A 21,071-nucleotide genomic window follows, 5' to 3' on the forward strand; every position below is an offset into this window, starting at 1 on the left:
ACTGAGCAGTACTGTCCGCAGGTTAAAATGGGTCGAAGAACCAAAGAAAATTTGAAATGTGTTATCGGGGCTCTGGTTGAGCCCCAGCAATGCGGTGAGTTTGATCATTTACTTTGCCTCTCTGTGTCTGTGTTCTTCTGAAGGCAGGCAGTGAGTGCTTAGGGCTCTCGGGTGGTGGAAGAATTTAAAAATAAATGAAAGGACTAGCTCTGAAAGGAAAGTATTCTGCAATCCTGATTGTGGGGTGGGGAAGGAGAGGAGAAAGAGAAAAAAAACCAGACGAGAGCTGAACATTTCCAAACTCTGTGTGATAGTTCAGCAAGCACAGTGTCTCAGACCATATAAATTTTGGAGTGAAACTGCTTTCACAGTTTTGATGTGTGCTTTAAAGTTTCTCTTTAGAAAGAAATTGTTCTTTAGTAGTGTTTTAAAAGTGTTAAGGTGGAACTGTTAGGGATTCACCTGTGGGTTAATTCCTTAGATGTGACTCTTACAATTTGTGCCTTTTACCTTTCTTCCTGTTTTTAAACCATTGGGTTTTCGGTCTGCAGTTTCTCATTTTGAGATTTTTTTTTTAAGTCAGTATCTCAGAATGGCACTGACCAGCTGGAGTATAGGAACTTAGAGTTAAGCTCCACCTTGTAATACAAAGAAGGTAGCTGTCTTCAAGGTTGGAGTGGTCCCCCACTTGATTTCATTAGCCAGGCCTGTCCTTTACAAGTAGGAGTTAAGAGATAAAGCTCCCTGTGTTAGAACCTAGATTCCGAGGTGCAGGATTAGCCTTTGTTTTTTATTGGCAAGCAGGGCAGATTCTTCACTCCTTAAGCAGCACCCTCCTGACCCCTTCCACAGCTGGGCTAGTTGCAGATTTCTGTCCAGGGCCTGGCCTAGGGTGAGGTGAGTGGGGCCTTTGCCTCTGGCACAGAGTTTAAAGGAGGTGTCAAAAAGTTTAGCACTCAAGGTGAACAGTATTTTTAAAGTTCAAAATTAAAACCAAAAAACCCATGAGGAACAAAATATCAGCATTTTATGTAAGGACAGGATGGGATAGGGTCTGGTGAGGCAAGGGAGGCACGTGTTGGGTCAGAGAACCTCCCTCTCCTCCCCTCCCCTTTGTTCTGCCATCTCCAGAGGGCTGGGCTGGGCTGAGGCCGGAATGTCCCCGCTGATCTCTGGGATCTACCTTGGTGTAAGATAGAGTGGGTTAAGGTCACTTATTTAGGGACTTCAGTTAGTGACTGGGTGAGTCATTAACAAGTTGCCTGGCCCTGGTTTTCCACTCTGTAAAAAGGGTTAGACTAGGCAGGCCCTAAAGTAGGGCTCCTCTCACCAGAGGGGACTCATTCCTCCAGAGGCATGAGTCCCCACCAGGCTTCGGAACCTGTATATTGCCTATGGCCAGGGAAAGAGTAAGTGAGTTTGAAAATATGTCAGTAGAAACTTTGCAAACTGAAATGCAAAGAGAAAAAGAATTTTTTAAAAAAACTTTAACTCAGAATATCCAAGAACTGTGAGACAGTTTCAAAATGTGTAATATGCATGTAATTGAAATACCAAAAGGAGAAGAAAGAGAGAATAAGAAATATTTGAAGAAATAACAGCCCAGGATTTTCCAAAATTAATGACGGATTAACCATAGATTGTGGGAGCTCAGAGAACACCAAGCATATAAATACGAAGAACGTCTATACCTGGACATATTTTATTAAAACTGTAGGAAGCTGAAAGATAAAATCTTGAAAGAATACAGAAGAAAGTAATATCCTACCTCTAAAGGAATAAGGATAAGAATTATGGGCTTATCACAAACCATGCAAGCAAGAAGAGAATTGAGTGAAATATTTAAAGTGTTGCAAGAAAAAAAAATCACCCTAGAACTTTGTGTCTAGTGAAATTATCCTTCAAAAGTGAAGGAGAAATAAAAACTTTCTCAAACAAAAGCTGAGATACTCATCAGCAGCGGATTTGCCCTGGAATAAATGTTAGAAAAGTTCTTCAAGGAGAAGGAAAAGGACAACTCAGCTCTACATAAAGGAAGGGAAAAGAAGGAATAAATGAAGGTAAAACAAAACTTTTCTTTTTCTTTTTTTTTAAGGTTTTCAAAATAACATTTATTTCTTAAAAGTTAACATGTGCATAATAGGAAACCAAAGAACACAAGAAGCAAAAAACAAAGTCATCCGTCATCACAAGCAGTTTACCATCTGATACATCCTTCTAGGTCTTGTTTGTGTATTTAAACACAAGTAAGCATCCATTTTTATGTAATTAAGATCATACAGTTATGTATCATGCTTTTTCACACATCATGAATATTTATCATTTCAAAGTCCCAAAGCTATGAGTATTTTGATAACCAAAAATACACTACACCAACTCAATCTGGAAGGAAAAAAAATGTAATCCTTTCTTGGCGACAAAAGCTTCAGAAAAGACAAAAATCGCAACAGGCCTCTAGATAAAGATTTTGGCAGAGTTATGATTAAAATACTACATTCCCTTAAAGTTCAATTAAAAATGAGACATAAAGCAACACAGTACCCAAAGTATAATGCTTTTAAGAGGATTCATTATCTGATCTAAACTATTAAAGTATTAGCAAGGAGGTATGTTTCCACTGAATTACTTAACAATGTATTCCTATAGTACAGCTAAGAGATGCACACACATCAATGGTTATCATCAAAATATAAAAAGGAACACATCCACATACTTCCCTCCCTTTTATACTTCCTTCTGCCCCTCTGCTGCCAACCTAATGAACAAGTCCTGGTGTACATTTTTCAGATGGTTTAACAATTCCATGTGCAAGATGCTACTTTTTTTTACCAATTATAACAAAGATATTTACAAATTGGTTAATTCACTAGCTCTGCTTTTTATCATACATTGTCACCTCAGGACTCCTAAAAAGCCTAGATGCTGCAAAATAATGAATGAACCTTGTCCATAATAAGCATTGGTACTTTACAAAAATGCACATTTAGACCTATGGTTATAACCTAAAACTGTCTTCTAGATATGAAGATATTAGCTAAGAGCCCTTCCCTTCACCCTTCCTCTTACCCCTCCCCCAGCATATCAGCGACTAAGTACAGGACTATATCTAGCTCCAAGAGGTGGATTAACATAGACGCTCCCAGAAGACACAGCCCTTCCTAAAAACCAACAAAAGGGCATTTATTAAGGGGTTATCTTACTACCTCTACTTTTAATATACCTTGGGCATTAGGACTTGCTTATTCTTTAATACACAGCAATATTATCTAAAACACACAAATAGAACAATGGTTACACAATCTGAACTTGTCTAAAGACTCATGGGCACAGATCCCTTCTCTGTACTTCCTTCCCTGTCCGCTCCCCGCCTCCCCACCACCCAGTGAATAGTCACCTTACTCTCCAAGACTCAAGTTTAACAATTTCCACTCCCCCAATACAACCATTCCTATGAATTAACAGAAAAAAAATACTTAAAAGGTCTTACTTTTAGCTATTTTCAACATATGTTGTGCACTTTTACACGTCTAGAAAGATTAGATGTTTCAAATACAGATTTAAGTTTGTCCACTATGTATACATGTAGTAGCACTGAAGAAACTGCACACAAAGGCTATAGTCACAAAGTGTCTCCTAAACAGGAACACTCTGGCCTAGAAGCTTCCCCTTCTCATCTCTGTCAACCCAGTGGACAAGAATAATAAGCATCTGTAATGCTTAGAGGGGATTTTAACAATTTTACTTCCTCCAGTTGTTTTCAGAAGTCTTTCCAATGAATTTTAACACAAAGAGTACGCAATGTAGTTATCAGCTATTTTTGTCATATGCTGGCAACCTCTTTAACACCCGGGAAGATGAGACGTTGTAAATTTGGACCCTCTGTCCCTTATGTACATTATGTACACAGCCAAGTAAAACAAAACGCAGAGACACACCAGACAATGGTTAGTCTTGGTATAAAGCCCTTTACACTTTCTTCTTTCTCCCTGAACCAGCACAAATAAAATAATGTGTACTGCTCAGAGAGGTGGTTTGATCATTTTGATCACTCCATTTCTAAAAGACAGTATTTCATATGAATTTTAACAAAAGGATATATCTACAAAACATGTTACTTCACTACCTCTACTTTTAACATACTTTGTGCACTTCTAAACATCTAGAAAGACTAGATGTTTCAAATAAGGACTTAAGTTTGTCCACTGTATACACAGTAGTGTTGAATAAACTGCACACATGTAACAATGGTTAGATCTGAAAGTGTCTTCTACATAGGAACATTCTAATCTAGAACACTTCGTTTCTCCCAGTACCTCCTTTCTGCCATCCATCCAACATTGGGCAAGTACAGGCACAGGTGTCACTTAGATGTGATTTACAATTTCACTTCTAAAGGCCCTTTTCAGAAGACAGCCTTTCCATGAATTTTAACACAAAGTGTACAAAATATGTTAGTTTACTAACTCTACTTTTGTCATACATTGGCAACCTCTTTAATATCTAGAGACTAGATATTATAAAATTGGGACCCACTGGTCCAGTATATACAAAATATATACAGTAAAGTTAAACAAAATGCATGTAACATATAAAGCAATGGATAAGTTGTAATGTTCTAGTACCTGCTAGCAAAACATCTTTTGCAATCTTCCCTCTCCCCTCCCTAAACCCAATGAACAAGCACAGAGTATACCATTCAGAGAGGAGGTTTAACAATTCCATTTCCAAAGACAGTATTTCCCATCAGTTTTTAAAAGCTATTTACAAGAAGCATTATTCTACTAAAACTACTTTTAAATACATCAAGCACTTCTAAACATCTAGAAAGAACAGATATTTCATATAAGAACTTACTTGTCCACTATGTACACAGCACTGTTAAATAAAATTGCACACATGTAACAATGGTTATAATCTGAGGTATCTTCTAAATATGACCATTTTGGCCTGAACCATTTCCTCCCTCACTTCCTTCTCTCCACCGCCAATCCAGTGGACAAGTACGTGCATGTGTAATGCTTAGAGGTGGTTGAACAAATTCATATCCAAAAGTCATTTACAGAAGACAAGCATTCCTATGAATTTCAATAAAGTATACAAAATGTGCTAATTTTACTACTTTGTCATACACTGGCAACCCCTTTAACATCTAGAGACTAGATGTTGCAAAACTAGGACTCAATTTGTCCATTATACACACTATATACACAGGAAAACAAAATGAACATACAATAAATGGTTTTGTCTGAAAATGTCCAGGTATGAACACACTAGCATATTACCTTTTGCAATTCTTTCCTTCCCTCCTCCAAACCACTGAACAAGTATAGACAATAGTATACTGCTCAGAGAGGTGGTTTAACATTTAACATTCCCAAAGACAGTACTTCCTGTGAATTTTAGCAAAAAGATATTTACAAAGTGATATTTTACTACCTCTACATTTAACATACGTTGGGCACTTCTTCTAAACATCTAGATGGACTAGATGTTTCAAATAAGGACTTAATTTGTCCACTATATACAGAGCAGTACTGAATGAACTTCACACATGTAACAGTTATAATCTGAGAGTGTCTTCAAAATACCAGCATTCTAGCCATTCTAAGACCAACCCCCTTCTCTCTCTCCCCCCTCCACCAACCCAGAGGGCTATCATGCTCAAATTTTCAGAAGACAATCTTTCCTAGAAATTTTAACACAAAATGTACAAAATGTATTATTTACTAACTCTATTTTTGTCATACACTGGCAACCTCTTTAACATCTAGAAAGACTAGGTGTTGTAAATTAGGACTCATTTGTCCATTATATACACTATATACACAGCAAAGTGAAACAAAATGCAGGAACATAAAAAAAGACAATGGTTAATCTTGCCTCACTATAAACACACTGGCACAGAGCTCTTTGCACTTCCTTCTCCTCCCCCCGACCTTGAACCAGTGCACAAACAAACACAGTGCATACTGCCTACTGTTCAAAAAGGTGGTTTGGTCACCCGTCCCCCCCAAAACAACATTTCATACGAATTTTAACAAAAAGATATTTACAAAATGTCCCTTTACTACCTCTACTTTGAACATATATCAGGCACTTTAGAACATCTAGAAAGACTAGATATTTCAAAAAAGTACTTATTGTCAACTACATATACAGTAGTAAGGAGTCAAATGCACACACAAAACAATGATTCTAATATGCAAATGTCTTCTAACTGTGACCAGTCTGGCACAGAACCTTCTTTTCTTCCTCCTCAACATCTTGCATTCCATGTCCTCTAACCCACTGAACAAACGTGGACCTCTGTGGCTCCTGATGTCGCCTCTAGAGGTGGTCAAACAACACCATTTCGAAAAGTCATTTCCAGAAGACATTTCTTTTCTACGGTTTTTTTTAAAGAAACAAATGGGCATTTACAAGACATGTGACTTTAACTCAATCGTACGTCGGCAACCTCTTCACATCTAGGCCTATATGTAGCGAAAAGTTTTCTTTCGAAAGGTTGGGGGGAAAGTTGAGAGCAGCTTTTTCATATTATATACACAGGCCTTCTATAAACGGCCAGTAAATCTTCCCAAAGGGTGGCTGGCACTTCCTATTGGCCGCATGTGGTACGTTATTCTACCATTTCTATCTTCCGACATCGAGGTCTTGGTAGAACGACGACCAACCGCCCGATGACCCGCGAACGTTCCACCCGTCGTCGACCGGGGCTCCGCTCACCTTCCGGGCCCGTTAAGGCCTTTGTCCGTCGTTGTCCGGACGAGGTGAGGTCTCGTCCAACTGGGGCAGAGAGGTCACCTCAGGTCCCGGATCCGCGCGGGCTCCAAGGCCTAAGGGTGGCTGAGCTGGCGCCCACGTAGACCCCCCTTCCCGGGCCCTCGAGGCTCTAACGGCCCTCCGCGGCGTTCCAGTGGCCGCCATTCTTCTCACCTTGCCACGCCCGACGCCCAAAGGCGCCACGTCCTCGGTGGCCTGCCGGGGGCGTCGCCTAACCCCTGCAGCGTGGGGTCAAGAGACCAGCGGTGAGCGGGATCTGGGCTCCGAGGGGCCGCCGCCATTAGGTCGCGGAGGTGGGGGTGGGGGAGCAGTTCGTTGCTGCTTCCAGGCTCGGGTCCTGTCAGTGGGCGGCTGCGGCGAGGGCTCTGGGGCTCGGCAAGACGCAGCCTGAGCTTGTCCCGGGGGCCCCCCAGTTCACCTGCCGACCAGAGGCCGGAGGGCCTGGAGGGCCCCGGGCTAGAAGGCCGCGATCCGCTTCTTACCGCGCTCTCTGCCGGAACTCAAAACTTCTATTTTTCTTATTCTCAGTTGACCTAATAATACTAATGATAGTGTATTGGGTGATTATAGTATATGGATAAGTGAAATAAATGACATCAGTGTTACAAGGGACAGGAGGGAGGAATTGGGAACTCTGTTATAACGGAACCTGCACTACCTATGAAGTGGTATAATGTTCTATATAAAAGTGGCCTTAGATTAGTTGGAAATGTATATTACAAATTCATGGGCAACCATGAAAATATTTTTTAAAGAAGAATACTTGACATGCTAAGAGAAGAGAGAAATGGAATCATATAAAGTGCTTGTTTAAAATCAGAAAAGGCAGAAAAAAAGAAGAAAAAAAGAATACACATAAATACTAAACAGTTACAGATATGACAGATATTAATCCAACTATATAAAAAAATCACTAAATGTAAGTGTTCTAAATTCACCAATTAAAAGACAAACTGTCAGTGCAAGATCCAATTATATGTTGTCTACAAAACACCCACTTTAAATATAAAGACACAGATGCAGTTCTCTGGTCAGCCTCAAGGACATGGTGCTTGGATCAGATTGAGGAATTGGGGAGCAGGACAGGGTCAGAATATGGGAATGATGAGGCATGAACTTTGTTCCACCAGTAAGGACATTCTTTCCCTTCACTTTTTCTTTCTTTCCCGCTCACTTTAAGACATCTTTTGCTTACTCTCAGCTGTATTTTACCCTGGGAGGTAGGTGGCTGCCTGGTCAACATTCCTACCACTGACAGCTGAGTGGTGCTTTTCCTCTGCAAAAAAAAAAAAAAAAAAACAGTCATTAACTGAGCAGCCTGAAAAAATACCCCGGGAGGGGAACCACTTCCCCAGGGTGCCTTTCTAGTAAGGAAACCTCCATATCAAGTTTAAAGTATGCTCTCCCGATATATTAACATGACCCACATAACAGATTTTTAAGGAGCTGCTGTGCTGTTCCTGGACCCTACGGCAAGTAGCCCAGGGTCCAGTAGAGCAACACCTCTGCCCAAATAGTGCCATTCAGGGTTCAGCCCCCTGTAGGACCCTCTGGTCACTGAGTTCTAAATAATGATTAAGCTGTTATTTCTTTTTCAGCATTATGTTCAGAAAGTATACCTGCACTTAACGCTTCTCAGGTATAAAACACCTATCTCCCTTACTTCTCTACAGGATATAAAACTTTCAGTGAGGGGGTAGATGTGGGCTGCTGTACATTTTCATTAAGGCTAAGCTAAGGGGCAGAAGACAAAGCCCATCTCCTCAAATTGCATCAGGGAGGAAATGGGCTTTGGGGCGGGGCGGGGGGGTGGCGGGGGTGGAAGAGGCACAATATCTATTTCTCAGCAAGAACTCCAGAGGACTGGTCACCTTTTAGCCAAAGCCAAAGGAAGCAATCAGTAAGAGCTGAACTATCTCCTTCCTTTCCCTTACACATAAGCCCTGAGTTACCCAAAACCCATGCCCCCAACACAGTACACAGTACACAGAAAAGATACACTATTATTAGATAAATATTTATTGGGGAGAATCAATAATCTCTAGAAGGAAGGAGTTATTTCTGGATGGGAAGTCTTCATTCCTGGAAATCCTGGGGAAGTGTTTTCTGTCTAGACAGTAGAGACAGATGTCTGAACACAGGGCCTTCAGCAGTGCTGAGCGCAGTGGTGGGTGCCTGGCCAGCCTGACTCCTGTGGGTGGGACTTGGATGGGGCACAGGCTCCCTGTGGGACACTGGTGGGGGATGTTTGTGACACAGTCGCTGGTCCTTGAATGCCACACCTTTCTGGGGGTGTCTCTTCTTATCTCTGATCTGTCTTGTACTACTTGGAGGATAACTGTGGCCAGCAAAGATAGCTTCTTGATGGCAGGACTTGATATTTGTCAGTTTACAGGAGGGAGCCCTGTGGTTGAAAGGATGCCCCTGGACAGGCTCTGTCCAGACCTGCACTTGCGCCTTTTGCTGAGTTTTCCTAAACTGCACTGGGGAAGGTAGGGGCTCTTGAGAGTAGGTGACATCCATTGCATACTGACACCCCGGTTTCTCATCTAGGAACTTCCTGATGCCTGTCGCGATTTTCTGAGCTTCAGTTGTCCCAGTCAAGGCAGCTCTACTTTTAACTAGGCCTCTGTTCTGCACAGTTGATATGGGGCTGCCCTTTTCCTGGGCATCTTCTTGCCTTTTGTATTTTATCCCAGAAAAAAAGCCATTGCAAGAAGTGCTTCATTCTTTTTCTGATATGGCCTTCAGGAAGAGGCTGTCCCTTCTGTGATAGGATCTGGGAAGACTTGCTCGCAAGTGTCTTCTCTAGTACCATCTCCTGAGTATGGAAACGCTTCCTCCTAAGTTGGGATGTCCCGAACCCTTTATCCCCTCGATCAAGCTCTTCTGCCTTGGGCTCCAGAGGGCTCACTCTCTTTGCAGTTGGTGGGAAATTCTTATCCTGGCACCTCCTTAAGGCATGCTTAGGGACCCAAGGTTCCTGCTGCTGCTCCATCCTGATTCCTCTGTCCTCCAAATGGACATGCAGCACCTGGGAAGCTCCCATGTCCCCACCTGAGACACCCTGGGCATGAGTCAGTGAGGCCTCGTAAGTCAAGTTATCTGAAGCAAGGGATGTGTCAGTGGGTTGGCCTTGAGCCTGGCTATGCTCCCTGTTCTCCAGTTTAAAGTTCAACTCACTGAACAGTTGTTCTTTAAGGTCTAATGATTTAGGATCTTGGGGAACTGGTAATTTGGGTGGGGGGCTTCCAGTGGTCACGGTAGTTTCTACTTTATTCTCATTCACATTTATCATTTGGGAGCTCCCTGGCTTGCTAGTTGCCAACATGTCACTAGTTTTTAATTGAAGAGTATCAAGCTCCTCAGCCGTGAATACCTCCCTAGACCATCTGGGCATTGAAACAGGTTCTGACTTCTCCACCTTTTTGCCCCGTTGCATTTCTCCTTTATCACTGGAACGCACACTCTTATGCTTCGGCTCATATCTGGCCCCAGCTTGCTTTGCAAGCAGCTTTTGGGGATATCTGTTGGCTAGTTGAGTCTGTCTATGACCTGCTTTCCCTGTGATGCAGAGGGAGACAGGCAGACGAGTCTGTCTGGCATCCTTAATTCTCTGAACACCCTCTGCCAGCCCACGGTTGACATCAGAGCGTGGTTGTCTCAGGACCCTCTGTCCTCCTTTGCCCACAGGCGAGGTGGCAGGGAGAGAACGATCCAGGTCAGGGGCTGAATTTGTTGTTCCCACTTTGTCTCCATGGAGAGATGCAGAGCTTCCTCTCAAGGACTTGAAGCTCCCAGATTTGGAGTCTGCCTCAGAAATCACATTGGTTGAGGAGGGCAAGTTGGCATGAGACAAGGACTGGCATGAGGCATCTTTCAATTTAAAGATCTGGATGGATTCAAGGACCTTGTGGGGAAGGGCCCACAACATCCTCATATGAAACCTTTTAATATGGGCTTCCGGCAACTGGTGTGGACTGGAATCAACAAAAGTCAGGTCCTGGAAGGTATTCAGGGGGGTAGGCCTCACCCACTGATGATGGCAAACTTCTCTGTTTTGTTTGGGTGCGGGATTTCACAGAAAGAAGCAATGTTTGCTTGATAGCATGCCATGAATTACGCACAGTCTCAGGTAGCCGACCCTCATGTATGTCCTCCAACTTCTTGCTCAAATGTCCTTTTAGGACATTTTCAAGTTGTCTCCGACTTAGACTCTTTGCTGACACCCTTGAATTTTTCTCTGAGAGACTCACCATCTGACTGTTTAGGTCTTTCTCAGAGTCATACCCCAGATCCTTACCTGAAGAGCTCTTTGGGTCATTCAACAGGTGATCTTTTGGGACATTCTCTAGGCTGTGTCCCACATCTTTCCCCACATCTTCCTCTAGCTGGAACATTACACCAGGGCTTTCTGGAAGTGAGTTCTCAGGAACAGGCTTCAGTAAGATGGCAATTGATTTAGATTGAGTGACAGATAAAGTGCAGTCTGGCTTTGGTGAAACAGACAGAGCTGGTGGTGCATGATGACAAGCAAAAGAATCGGGGTGATTCATTGCCTGGGACAAATCTGATAAGGGGTTGATATCTTGGGAAAGGGTGGGGTCAAGAGAGAAAACGGTATCCGGAGACAAAGTGGCCTCTCGTGGGAGAACAGGACCTGCTGTCTGAGTGTCACATGGTAGGAGACGGGGAAAGGCAAGGGGTTGGGGTGGGGAGTAGTCCACAGGGAATTTGGAAACCAAGGAAGGAAAAGGCTCTGGTGCCAGAGAATGACCCAATGGGGAGGGTGAAAAAGAGTCAACTAAGGGGGTCATTGGTTTAGGGGAGAGAACAGAGGTGGGCAGTGTGGTAGGCTCAAGCAGAGAGGCTGGTGTTAGGTCCCTTGGAGGGACTGTTGAGAAGGCAGGGGACAGAGTAAACGATGACTCAGTCACAGAAGCTGTGGCAGCCAACGGGGACACAGAGGAAGTAGAATCTTCCAGGGCCTCTGGGAGTAGCAGCCGACTGACCTCAGCAGTTGCATTATTACACACCTCACAGAAGGGGTCTGGACATAAGAGTTGACGCAAGCGGGTGGTGTCATCGTGCCGGCCCAGGGTGCTGCAGAAGACAAGAAGTACAAAGGTGCAACCAGGACCAGAACAAGGAAAGGGGGACCTGCTGGCCTGGCAGGGGTGGGGTCACTGGAAGCCTGCTGCCCCTTCACATTGCTCCACATCCATGAGTTCACAACATGCTCAGTAGCCCTCACCTCAAGGCCTTCATCACATACTCATTCCTATGCTACCCCCTGCCATGACTACAGCAGGTTGCACTGAATCCCTGGAATTGCATAGAACATGCTAAGGGGGGATCAGGAAAGAAGGGGAAAGAGTCACCTTTTCAGAATAGAAATCAGCTGCGTTTTCTCCTCTGTTTCTGTCTGGTGACATCTCCAACCTGAGAAACCAGGAGAGTGGGTTATATGTAATGAAGGTAGAAGCACAGGGATAATAAAGGAGTCCCCTTATGGGAAACCCTTGGGATATTAGACTCTGAAAGACCCAAGAATTAGTAGATGAGGTCAAATGGTCAATGATATTAACATGTGTATGTTGCTTCTTGTAAAGTACTTTCACATGCATTTTATCTCATGTGATGCTCAAAACCACCATGTGAAGCCCAGAGATCAGTGTTGCCTTAGAGAGGGATCTGATCATCCAGGAAGTCAAAGGACTTTTACAAAGTCAGGACACAGAAGTTCTGACTCTTGACATCTCACCTGGCCACCTGTTGGGAAACACCCATTGCCCAGGTCCATCACTGCTTCATGCCCAGCGATGAGCAGAGCAGGGAATCTGAGAAGTGTCTCAGACTCTGACTGCCTTCCCACAAGCCTCTCCTCTGAGAACTCTGGTCTCTGAGAGAAAGTGTACCTAGCAGTTGACATCCTCAGAGATCAGGGACCTTGGATCTCCTGGAAAAGGCAGGAAGGGTCACCCTTGGAGAGTTCAGGTGGGATAGGCAGAACCTTACCTTTTGGTGTTCCACCTTTCCTTCTCCTCTTGGCTCTGCCCTGATGCTGAGAACAAAAGAAAAGAATGAAGGGCTGGGGCTCATTTCTCTCACTCTTCTCTAGGAAACTCAGATATTCATTATCCATGAATAATATGACTCTCTTTTAATTAACAGAACTTTATGTTCCTTCTTTTTATCAATTTTAAAGGTTTAAAATGCTTTCCATTTTTTTCTTCTTTGACAAACTCAAAGAAGGACTTTCGACTATGAGGTCCACACTTGATATTCTCAGTCAGAAGTCATCTGCCCAAGGAGGGCCTAGCATCTGAGGCCAACAGTTAAGTCCATGTCCCTCAGATAGGACCCTGTATCCTGGAGCTCAGGCTCCAGCCTATGGTCAGAGGCTCAGCATTGCTGCTCTGATCAGCCCAGCACAAAGGAAGGCTTTGTCGAGTGATGCCTGACATGAGAATGTGAGGCATGATCAAGCAATGGGGAACTCTGTTCTCCTGCAGAGATCCCAAACTCTCTAAATAACCCAACCCAGGGCCACAGAATTACTGTTTGGGATTTTATCCTGGAGTCCTCCAAACACTCAGATGGGACATGGGCTTCCACTGGAAGCAGCCGCAGAGCACAGGGAGACCAGGTCGGTGCTTTGTGACCGCCTGGAGGGGTGGGATGGAGAGGGTGGGAGGGAGGGAGATGCTTGAGGGAAGGGATGTGGGAACAGATGTATATGTATGACTGATTCACTTTGTTATAAAGCAGAAACTAATAAAAAAAATGCACACACACACACACAAAATGTGGGAATAGAAATGGAAACAACAATAAAGAATCTCCGTTGGGGGCTCACCCAGGGCTGCTTACCTTTCGGATGTCTTTGGTTTTACTAAAGATAGATGAAAATGGCAAGCGCACCAGGTACCACAGGAACAGAAGAAGCAACCCCAACCCGCACAGGACGACGAGGTTTTGGTCAGTATCCAAGGATGTTGAGTCACAGCTCGGACATGGGTCAGTAAGCTGTTCAAAAATGAGAGAGCGTTCCATTTTCTGAATTCCGTTTTCTGAATCACAAGGCTGCTTGAAGTTACTGAAGTTATTGAGCAGTCCCAGGCCTGCATCACAGAGCACTGAAGAGTCACAAAGGGTTTCTGAGTGTGGGGGAGGGGACAACATGGAGAGGGTGTGTCCACGGCCCCTCCCCCACCCACCAGTCCAGCAACCCCTTCCGCCCCTGCTGGGCCTTCCAGGTCCCTCTGCCCTACCCTGCCATCCTATTTTCCAACTCCATCCTTTCATGGTTTCATATATTTACAGTAATGAAATTTTCTGCTTGTCCCATCGGTAACCCAGATACTACCTGGGTCCCCTCTACTGTTTGGTAGAAACTTGACTTGGGTCTCACCAATTCCACTGCCTTAAGTGTCTGAAATACTGTCTGGAATTTTTGCTTGTACCCACACATTTATACTCAGGATCATATATGTCCTTAAATCCATCTTTCCTATAGAATCTTATCACTATGCAAACCCAGTTCTAAAGAACTTAAAAGTTCTTTTATCCAGTTTTGTGAATGTTGAATAGGGAATTTTGCTTTTTGTTGCAGTCAGCCGTTACCATCTTCAGTCAGAGGGGCTGACTCAAATAATTAAAATGAAGACTTCATTGTTCAACATTCACAAAACTAAAGTTACTATAAAATAAATGTAAATAATTAAACTTTCACGAGATCTTGAGGATAAGTCTGTAGCACTTATTTTTCTGAAGTTAGTGAAGCTTAAACTGCATAAAGACTTTTAGGACATGCTACACACACACACACACACACACGCACCCTTTGACAAACCAATCTGGTATTTTCAAATCTAAGAATAAAGTGTTTTCTCATTTTATTCCAATCTTCCATCTTTTGTTTTGACCCTACTTCTTCCTACTCTACCTAAAATACAGACAGTCCCTGACTAGGGGACATCAATTTTCTAACATGTGCACAAATCCCTGTCCTAGTCAGTTTGGGCTGCCGTAACAAAACACCATAGACTGGGTGCTTAAACAACAAACACTTATTTCTCATAGTCCTGGAGGCTGGGAAGTCCGAAATGAAGGCAACAGCAGATTCTGTGTCTGGTGAGACCTACTTCCTGGTTCGTCAACAGCTGTCTTCTCCCAGCAACCCTGCAGAAAAAGTGGGTGAGAGAGCTCTGTGAGGTCTCTTCTATAAGAGCATTAATTCCATTCATGAAGGCTCCACTGTTGTGACCTAATCACCTCCCAAAGGCCCCATCTCCTAATACTATGATATCATATTGGCCTTAGGGTTTCAACATATGAGTTTGGTAGGACACAAATATTCTGTCCATAACACTACCCAAAGGCTGTGCTAAGTCCTCTGGTGGCACGGTGGGACCCAGGAATGTCAAAGCCTTAGAGAAGAATCGAGTCTTGAGCAGCCTTACCTGATTATCCTTGTGGGCCCTGTAAATATCATCTTTTCTTAAGTGTGCCTTGCCACAAAGGTTGAGAAGCTCTGCTCTATATAATCATCCCCATAAATGTTTGAAAATCAACTACCTGCCATGCTTTTTTTCAGGCTCCTCTTGTCGGGTTTAAATAATCCCAGTATTTCCCTCCCCTCTTCCTACATCTTCCTTTCTAAACTCTTTATCTTCATGATAGCTGTTCTCTGAACTGTCTCCTAATTTCTCATGTCTTTCTTAAAGTGTGATGCCCTTTATTTGACACCCATGGCCTAGCACAGTTACTTGATCTCCTGTGAAAGGGTTAGACAGCCTTCAAACCCACAGAGTCTTCTTTCAATTATGCAGGAACAGGTAACCTACCCTGAGGATAAAATCTGCCAAGAGGCACCACTTCCTCCTGACCTTGATATGCAGCCTCAGCCAAGTTTTCATTTAATAAATATTTCCTGCTGGAAACTAGGAGACACCAGTACCTGTAAGTCGCAGGCTCTGTCCTTAAGGACCTCATGGTGCAGTTTTAGGGGCAAGCCCTACACAGGTCAAGAGTTACATAACCGCACAGGAGAGGTCCCCCATGGCATTTGTGAATTGGCAAGTGATCTCTGGAATAGATCAGAGAAGGGACAGATGCTATGGGTGATAACTACTCAGACATTTTATGCTCCTTAGGAAGGTATCCCTGCATGCCTCTCCAATTTTCTGATACAAATTAACGATCCTTGGAGAAGATGGTTATAGAAGAGCTTTTCTCTTTTAAAAGGGCACATGTTGGCTAGATATTCTTACATACATGTGTGTGCCTTGCGTGTAAAACTTACAAGAAGTTTCAATAAAAAGGCTTTTCCCAAAATGTTAATAAGATTCCTTTTCAGAACCTCGTAGAGCTCCTTCAAAATTGAAAGAAACAAAGGACTAAATGTACAGCACTTTTCTTTGCTTTTTTTTTTCTTTTTGTACCAACCACAAATAAACTCCATTGGTATTTAGTAGCAGAAGTTCACAGCACTTATCCTTCCTAGACTAACATCAATGATAAATTATAAATTTATTTGTCTAATTTATAAAACATTTTGCTTTCAGCGATCTCAGTGCATTTTCACAAACATCCTGTGATGTAAACAGTACAGGTATTATTGTGCCCATTTTATCAGTAAATAAAACTGAAGTTCAGAGACGGGAAGAAACTTCCTTAGATTTGGTTCAGCAAGTAAGTAGTAGAGCCCTGCCTACTAAATTCCCCACATTCTCCATGCTACTATTTTTTTTTTTTTTTTTTTTCTTTTTGCGGTATGCGGGCCTCTCACTGTTGTGGCCTCTCCCGTTGCGGAGCACAGGCTCCGGATGCGCAGGCCCAGCGGCCATGGCTCACGGGCCCAGCCGCTCCGCGGCATATGGGATCCTCCCAGACCGGGGCACGAACCCGTATCCCCTGCATCGGCAGGCGGACTCTCAACCACTGCGCCACCAGGGAGGCCCCATGCTACTATTTTAAACAATATAAATAAGTGACTTCTTAAAAAGTATGCCCTGGTACTAAAATTAAAGTGGTTATGTGATTGAGAATATTCACTTTATCCATTAAGTGAGGCCAAATTTGGGAAGTAAAGAAAAGCTATTTTTGGCATCCTATCACCTCTTAGGTACCTTTTCCTTTTCATTCTTAGCACCAGTATCTTGGTAAGTGTTCTCTATTGCCCTCTTAAAACCTACTTTCAAGAACTCTATTACATATGATTCTCAGTAAGGTATAAATGAATAATAAAAGCTTAAAATGTCATCCCTCCCAGGAACACATGTCACACATTTTACATATATCTAACCCCAAAGCCTTGTAATAAAGCTCTCACCAGAGCATTTCAGGCAGCCATCCTGAGGTGGCAGTGGTGGCTTTCAGTAGAGTGAGAGCTTCTCCTCTCCACCCAATGACATCTTCCCAGTTGAGCTTCATCACTACACAGAAGTCTGGTTCCAGATTTCAGGCTGCACATGGTTAGATTATCCCCAAGAAAGAGTATTTTCCAAAAGCTCTACTAGAATAGTACACTGCCTATTGGAGGAGACTCAGTAGGGATAAGTCGTTCGTCTAGGATTGTCACATGTCCTCAGTGCTCTCGCTCACATCCTGGCCACGGTCCCAGGGATGAGCCACGTAGAGGGAGCTTTTTTTAGGTTACCAAAGAGCCTGAAGAACAACAGATTCTAGAGTAGAATCCTTTAAAACTGAACTGAACACTGCCGCTTTAAGATGTTCTTCGTTCATACACACACCACACTTTCATTGAACTCTACCATGTAGTATTTCTAGTAGAAATATCAAGAAAATAAGGCATTGCCTCTGCCCTCAGGCAGGTCATAGTTCAGTAAGTAAGGCCTGCAAACAAGTATAATAAAGTGATATGAACTATAAAAGAAGTAGGAATAAGAACACAATGAAAATACAGATGAAAGAGCAATTCTTCCGCCAGGAGGGAGATGAGAGAGAGGCAGGGAAAATTTCAGACGTGGTGCCAACTGAGATGGGCCTTGTGAGGTCACCTCCTCCTCCTCTCCGTCCTTGCCCTGGCCCTCTTCCTGTTCCTCACCCCCTTCCTCCTCACCCTCCTTTGCTTCTTTCTTTAGACTTTAATTTTTAGAGCAGTTTAAGGTTCACAACAAAACTGAGCAGAAAACACAGAGCTTCCATATGCCATCTGACCCCCCCCAGCACCCCTCCACACACACACACAACCTCTCCCACTATCAACATCCAGCACCAGGACTTCCCTGGTGGTGCAGTGGTTACGCCTGCCAATGCAGGGGACATGGGTTCGATCCCTGGACCAAGAAGACCCTACATGCCACGGAGCAGCTAAGCCTGTGCACCACAACTACTGAGAGAGTGCTCTAGAGCCTGTGAGCCACAACTACTGAGCCCGCAAGCCATAACTACTGGAGCCCACACGCCTAGAGCCCGTGCTCTGCAACAAGAGAAGCCACTGCAATGAGAAGCCCATGCACCGCAACGAAGGGTAGCCCCCGCTCACTGCAACTAGAGAAAGCCTGCGCGCAGCAAAGAAGACCCAACACAGCAGAAAGGAAGGAAAGGAAAGGAAAGGAAAGAAGGGAGGGAGGGAGGAAAGGAGGGAGGGAGGGAGGAAGGAAATTTTAAAAAAAAATGCAGCACCAGAGTGGGACATTTGTTACAATCATACCTACATGGACACATCATTATCACCCAGAGCCCATAGTTTACGTGAGTTAGACAAGTGTATAGTGACATGTCTCCACCATTGTAGTATCACACAGAGTAGTTTCGCTGCCCTGGAAATCCTCTGTGCTCTGCCTCTTCACTGCATCCTCCACCCTAACCCCTGGCAACCACCAATCTTTTTACTGTCTCCAGTGTTTTGCCTTTTCCAGAATGTCATATAGTTGAAATGATACAGTGTGTAGGTAGCCTTTTCAGATTGGCTTCTTTCACTTAGTGATATGCATTTAAGGTTCCTGCATGTATTTTCATGGCTTAATAGCTCATTTTTTCAGTGCTGAATAAATACTATTCAGTTGTCTGGATGTACCACAGTTGATTTATCCATTCACCTTAGACATCTTCTTGCTTCCCAGTTTTGGCACCTATGAATAAAGCTCCTATAAACTCTTTTTCTTAAAAAAACACGTTGTTGAGGCATAATTCACATACCATATAATTCACCCATTAAAAGTGTACAGTTCAATGACTTTTAGTATATTCACAATGTTGTGCATCCATCACTACAATCAATTTGGGAACATTTTCATCACTCTAGAAAAGAAACTCTGTTCCCCCTAGCCTTCACCCTTCAATCTCATCACTCTCCCCAGCCCTAGCTTACCACAAATCGACTTTCTCTACAGATTTGTCAATTCCAGACATTCATATAAATGGAATTATACAATATGTGGCCTTTTTTATCTGGCTTCTTTCACTTAGCATAATGTTTTCAAGGTTAGTCCATGTTGTTCCATGTATCAGCACTTCACTTCTTTTCATGGCAAGTAATATTTCATTTTATGGATATACCACATTTTGTTTATACACTGATCAGCTGATGAACATTTGGTTTGTTTCCACTTTCAGCTATTTTGAATAAAGCTGCTAGGAACATCTGTGTACACATTTTGCTGCAGACATATGTTTTCATTTCTTGCTTATTCATTTTTGCAATAACTTAAAGTCACACTTTGTCTAAGTTTGTTGTTTTCTGAGATTTGGGTAATATAACCATATCAGACTCCCTGTGAAATGAAAGCTTTGGAGTCTAAATGCAGTTTTTGTCAAATGTCTGGGTGCATCAATTTGCCCTCCTGCCAACACTCTCAAAATTAGCCCTTGAGTCAGCAGGAATGATGGTGATGCATAATGCTTAACATTTAAAAGTAATGAACACCTTATGTTCTCAAGTTCCTATTCTTAGAAAATCAGAGGAGGGTGTGGGAAGAGAAAGTGCAATCCAGCCAAAGTGAACATGAGCAAACCTATTACATATATAAAAGTGCATGTGTGGTCACACTAAAGCATTGGGCATGTGTCTGAGGATGAGAGTAGCCAAAAAAATGAGGCTGAGAAAGAAGGGGACTCAACTGTGAATGACTTTGAATGACAGTTTAAGAAGCCTGAACTCTGGACCAAGGGAGTGGGAAGCTAAGGTTTTCATAACCAGAAGAATGGCATTCCCAGAGCTCTGTTCTGGAAAGATGACTGGCAAGGTGACTGAGAGTTAGGGGGAAACATGCAAATTATATCACATAGGACTCTTTCTCTTGCAGATGATAGAAAACCTAATGAATTCTAGCTTGAGCAAAATTTTTAATTTACTGGCTTCTATTTCTCTATAACACAGGAGCAGATTCAGTTTCTGACTTGCTACCTCTTGGTTCTGCTTTCTTGGTGTTGACTCATTCTCAAGCCACTTCTCTTATAGTCCCAAGGTGGCATCCAGCCAGGAAAAACAGAATTGTTGTCCCAGTTTCTCAACCAAAGTCCCAACATTCAAGTGACTGGGACCAGCTCAGGTCATAAGAACACCCATGAAATAATTACTGGGAACCAGAGAATACTACTGGCCTAGTCTCGGTCAGTGCTACTCAAAGTGTGGTCCGTGGACCAATGCCTGTTTCCACATGTTTGTTACCATCTACAACAAGATAAGTTTAGACAATCAGCCATAAAAATAAACGAAATTGAGTTCTTTGTAGTGAGGTGGGTGGACCTAGAGTCTGTCATACGGAGTGAAGTAAGTCAGAAAAACAAATACCATATGCTAACACATAGATATGGAATCTAAACAAACAAAAATGGTTCTGAAGAACCTAGGGGCAGGACAGGAATAAAGACACAGAGAATGGACCTGAGGACACTGGGAGGGGGAAGGGTAAGCTGGAATGAAGTGAGAGAGTGGCATGGACATATATACACCACCAAATGTAAAACAGATAGCTAGTGGGAAACAGCCGCATAGCACAGGGAGATCGGCTTGGTACTTTGCGGCCACCTAGAGGGTTGGGATAGGGAGGGTGGGAGGGAGATGCCAGAGGCAGGAGATATGGGGATATATGTATATGTATAGCTGATTCACTTTGTTATACAGCAGAAACTAACACGCCATTGTAAAGCAATTATACTCCAATAAAGATGTTAAAAAAAAGGTAAGTATAGAAACTGAGGATGGTTAGAAACTTGTACTGCAATTTGAGAGAGTCATTAAATTTAATAATAAAAACTGAGGCTTATATTTTGTATGTCATAGTTCGTGTGTCATTTTTCCAGTGATTCATTTTTAC

General features: G+C 43.1%; 1 protein-coding gene across 2 annotated transcripts in view; it reads left to right on the forward strand.

Moving 5' to 3' along the window:
• LOC308610051 (transducin-like enhancer protein 1) overlaps positions 1 to 21,071 on the forward strand; it is a 58,080-nt gene that overhangs the window by 7,155 nt on the left and 29,854 nt on the right. The window contains exon 5 of one of the 2 annotated variants that reach the window (XM_081259332.1): positions 13,685 to 14,299. The exons of the other annotated variant lie outside the window; for it this stretch is intronic. Coding sequence (XP_081115458.1) covers positions 13,685 to 13,846 — 162 coding nt within the window. The 3' untranslated portion in view covers positions 13,847 to 14,299. Of the gene's footprint in view, positions 1 to 13,684; positions 14,300 to 21,071 lie in introns of those variants that run through there. 2 annotated transcript variants of the gene reach the window in all.

This window comes from Mesoplodon bidens (genome assembly GCF_964165515.1).
Source record: "Mesoplodon bidens genome assembly, contig: HAP1_SCAFFOLD_81, whole genome shotgun sequence".
Lineage (NCBI taxonomy): Eukaryota > Metazoa > Chordata > Mammalia > Artiodactyla > Ziphiidae > Mesoplodon > Mesoplodon bidens.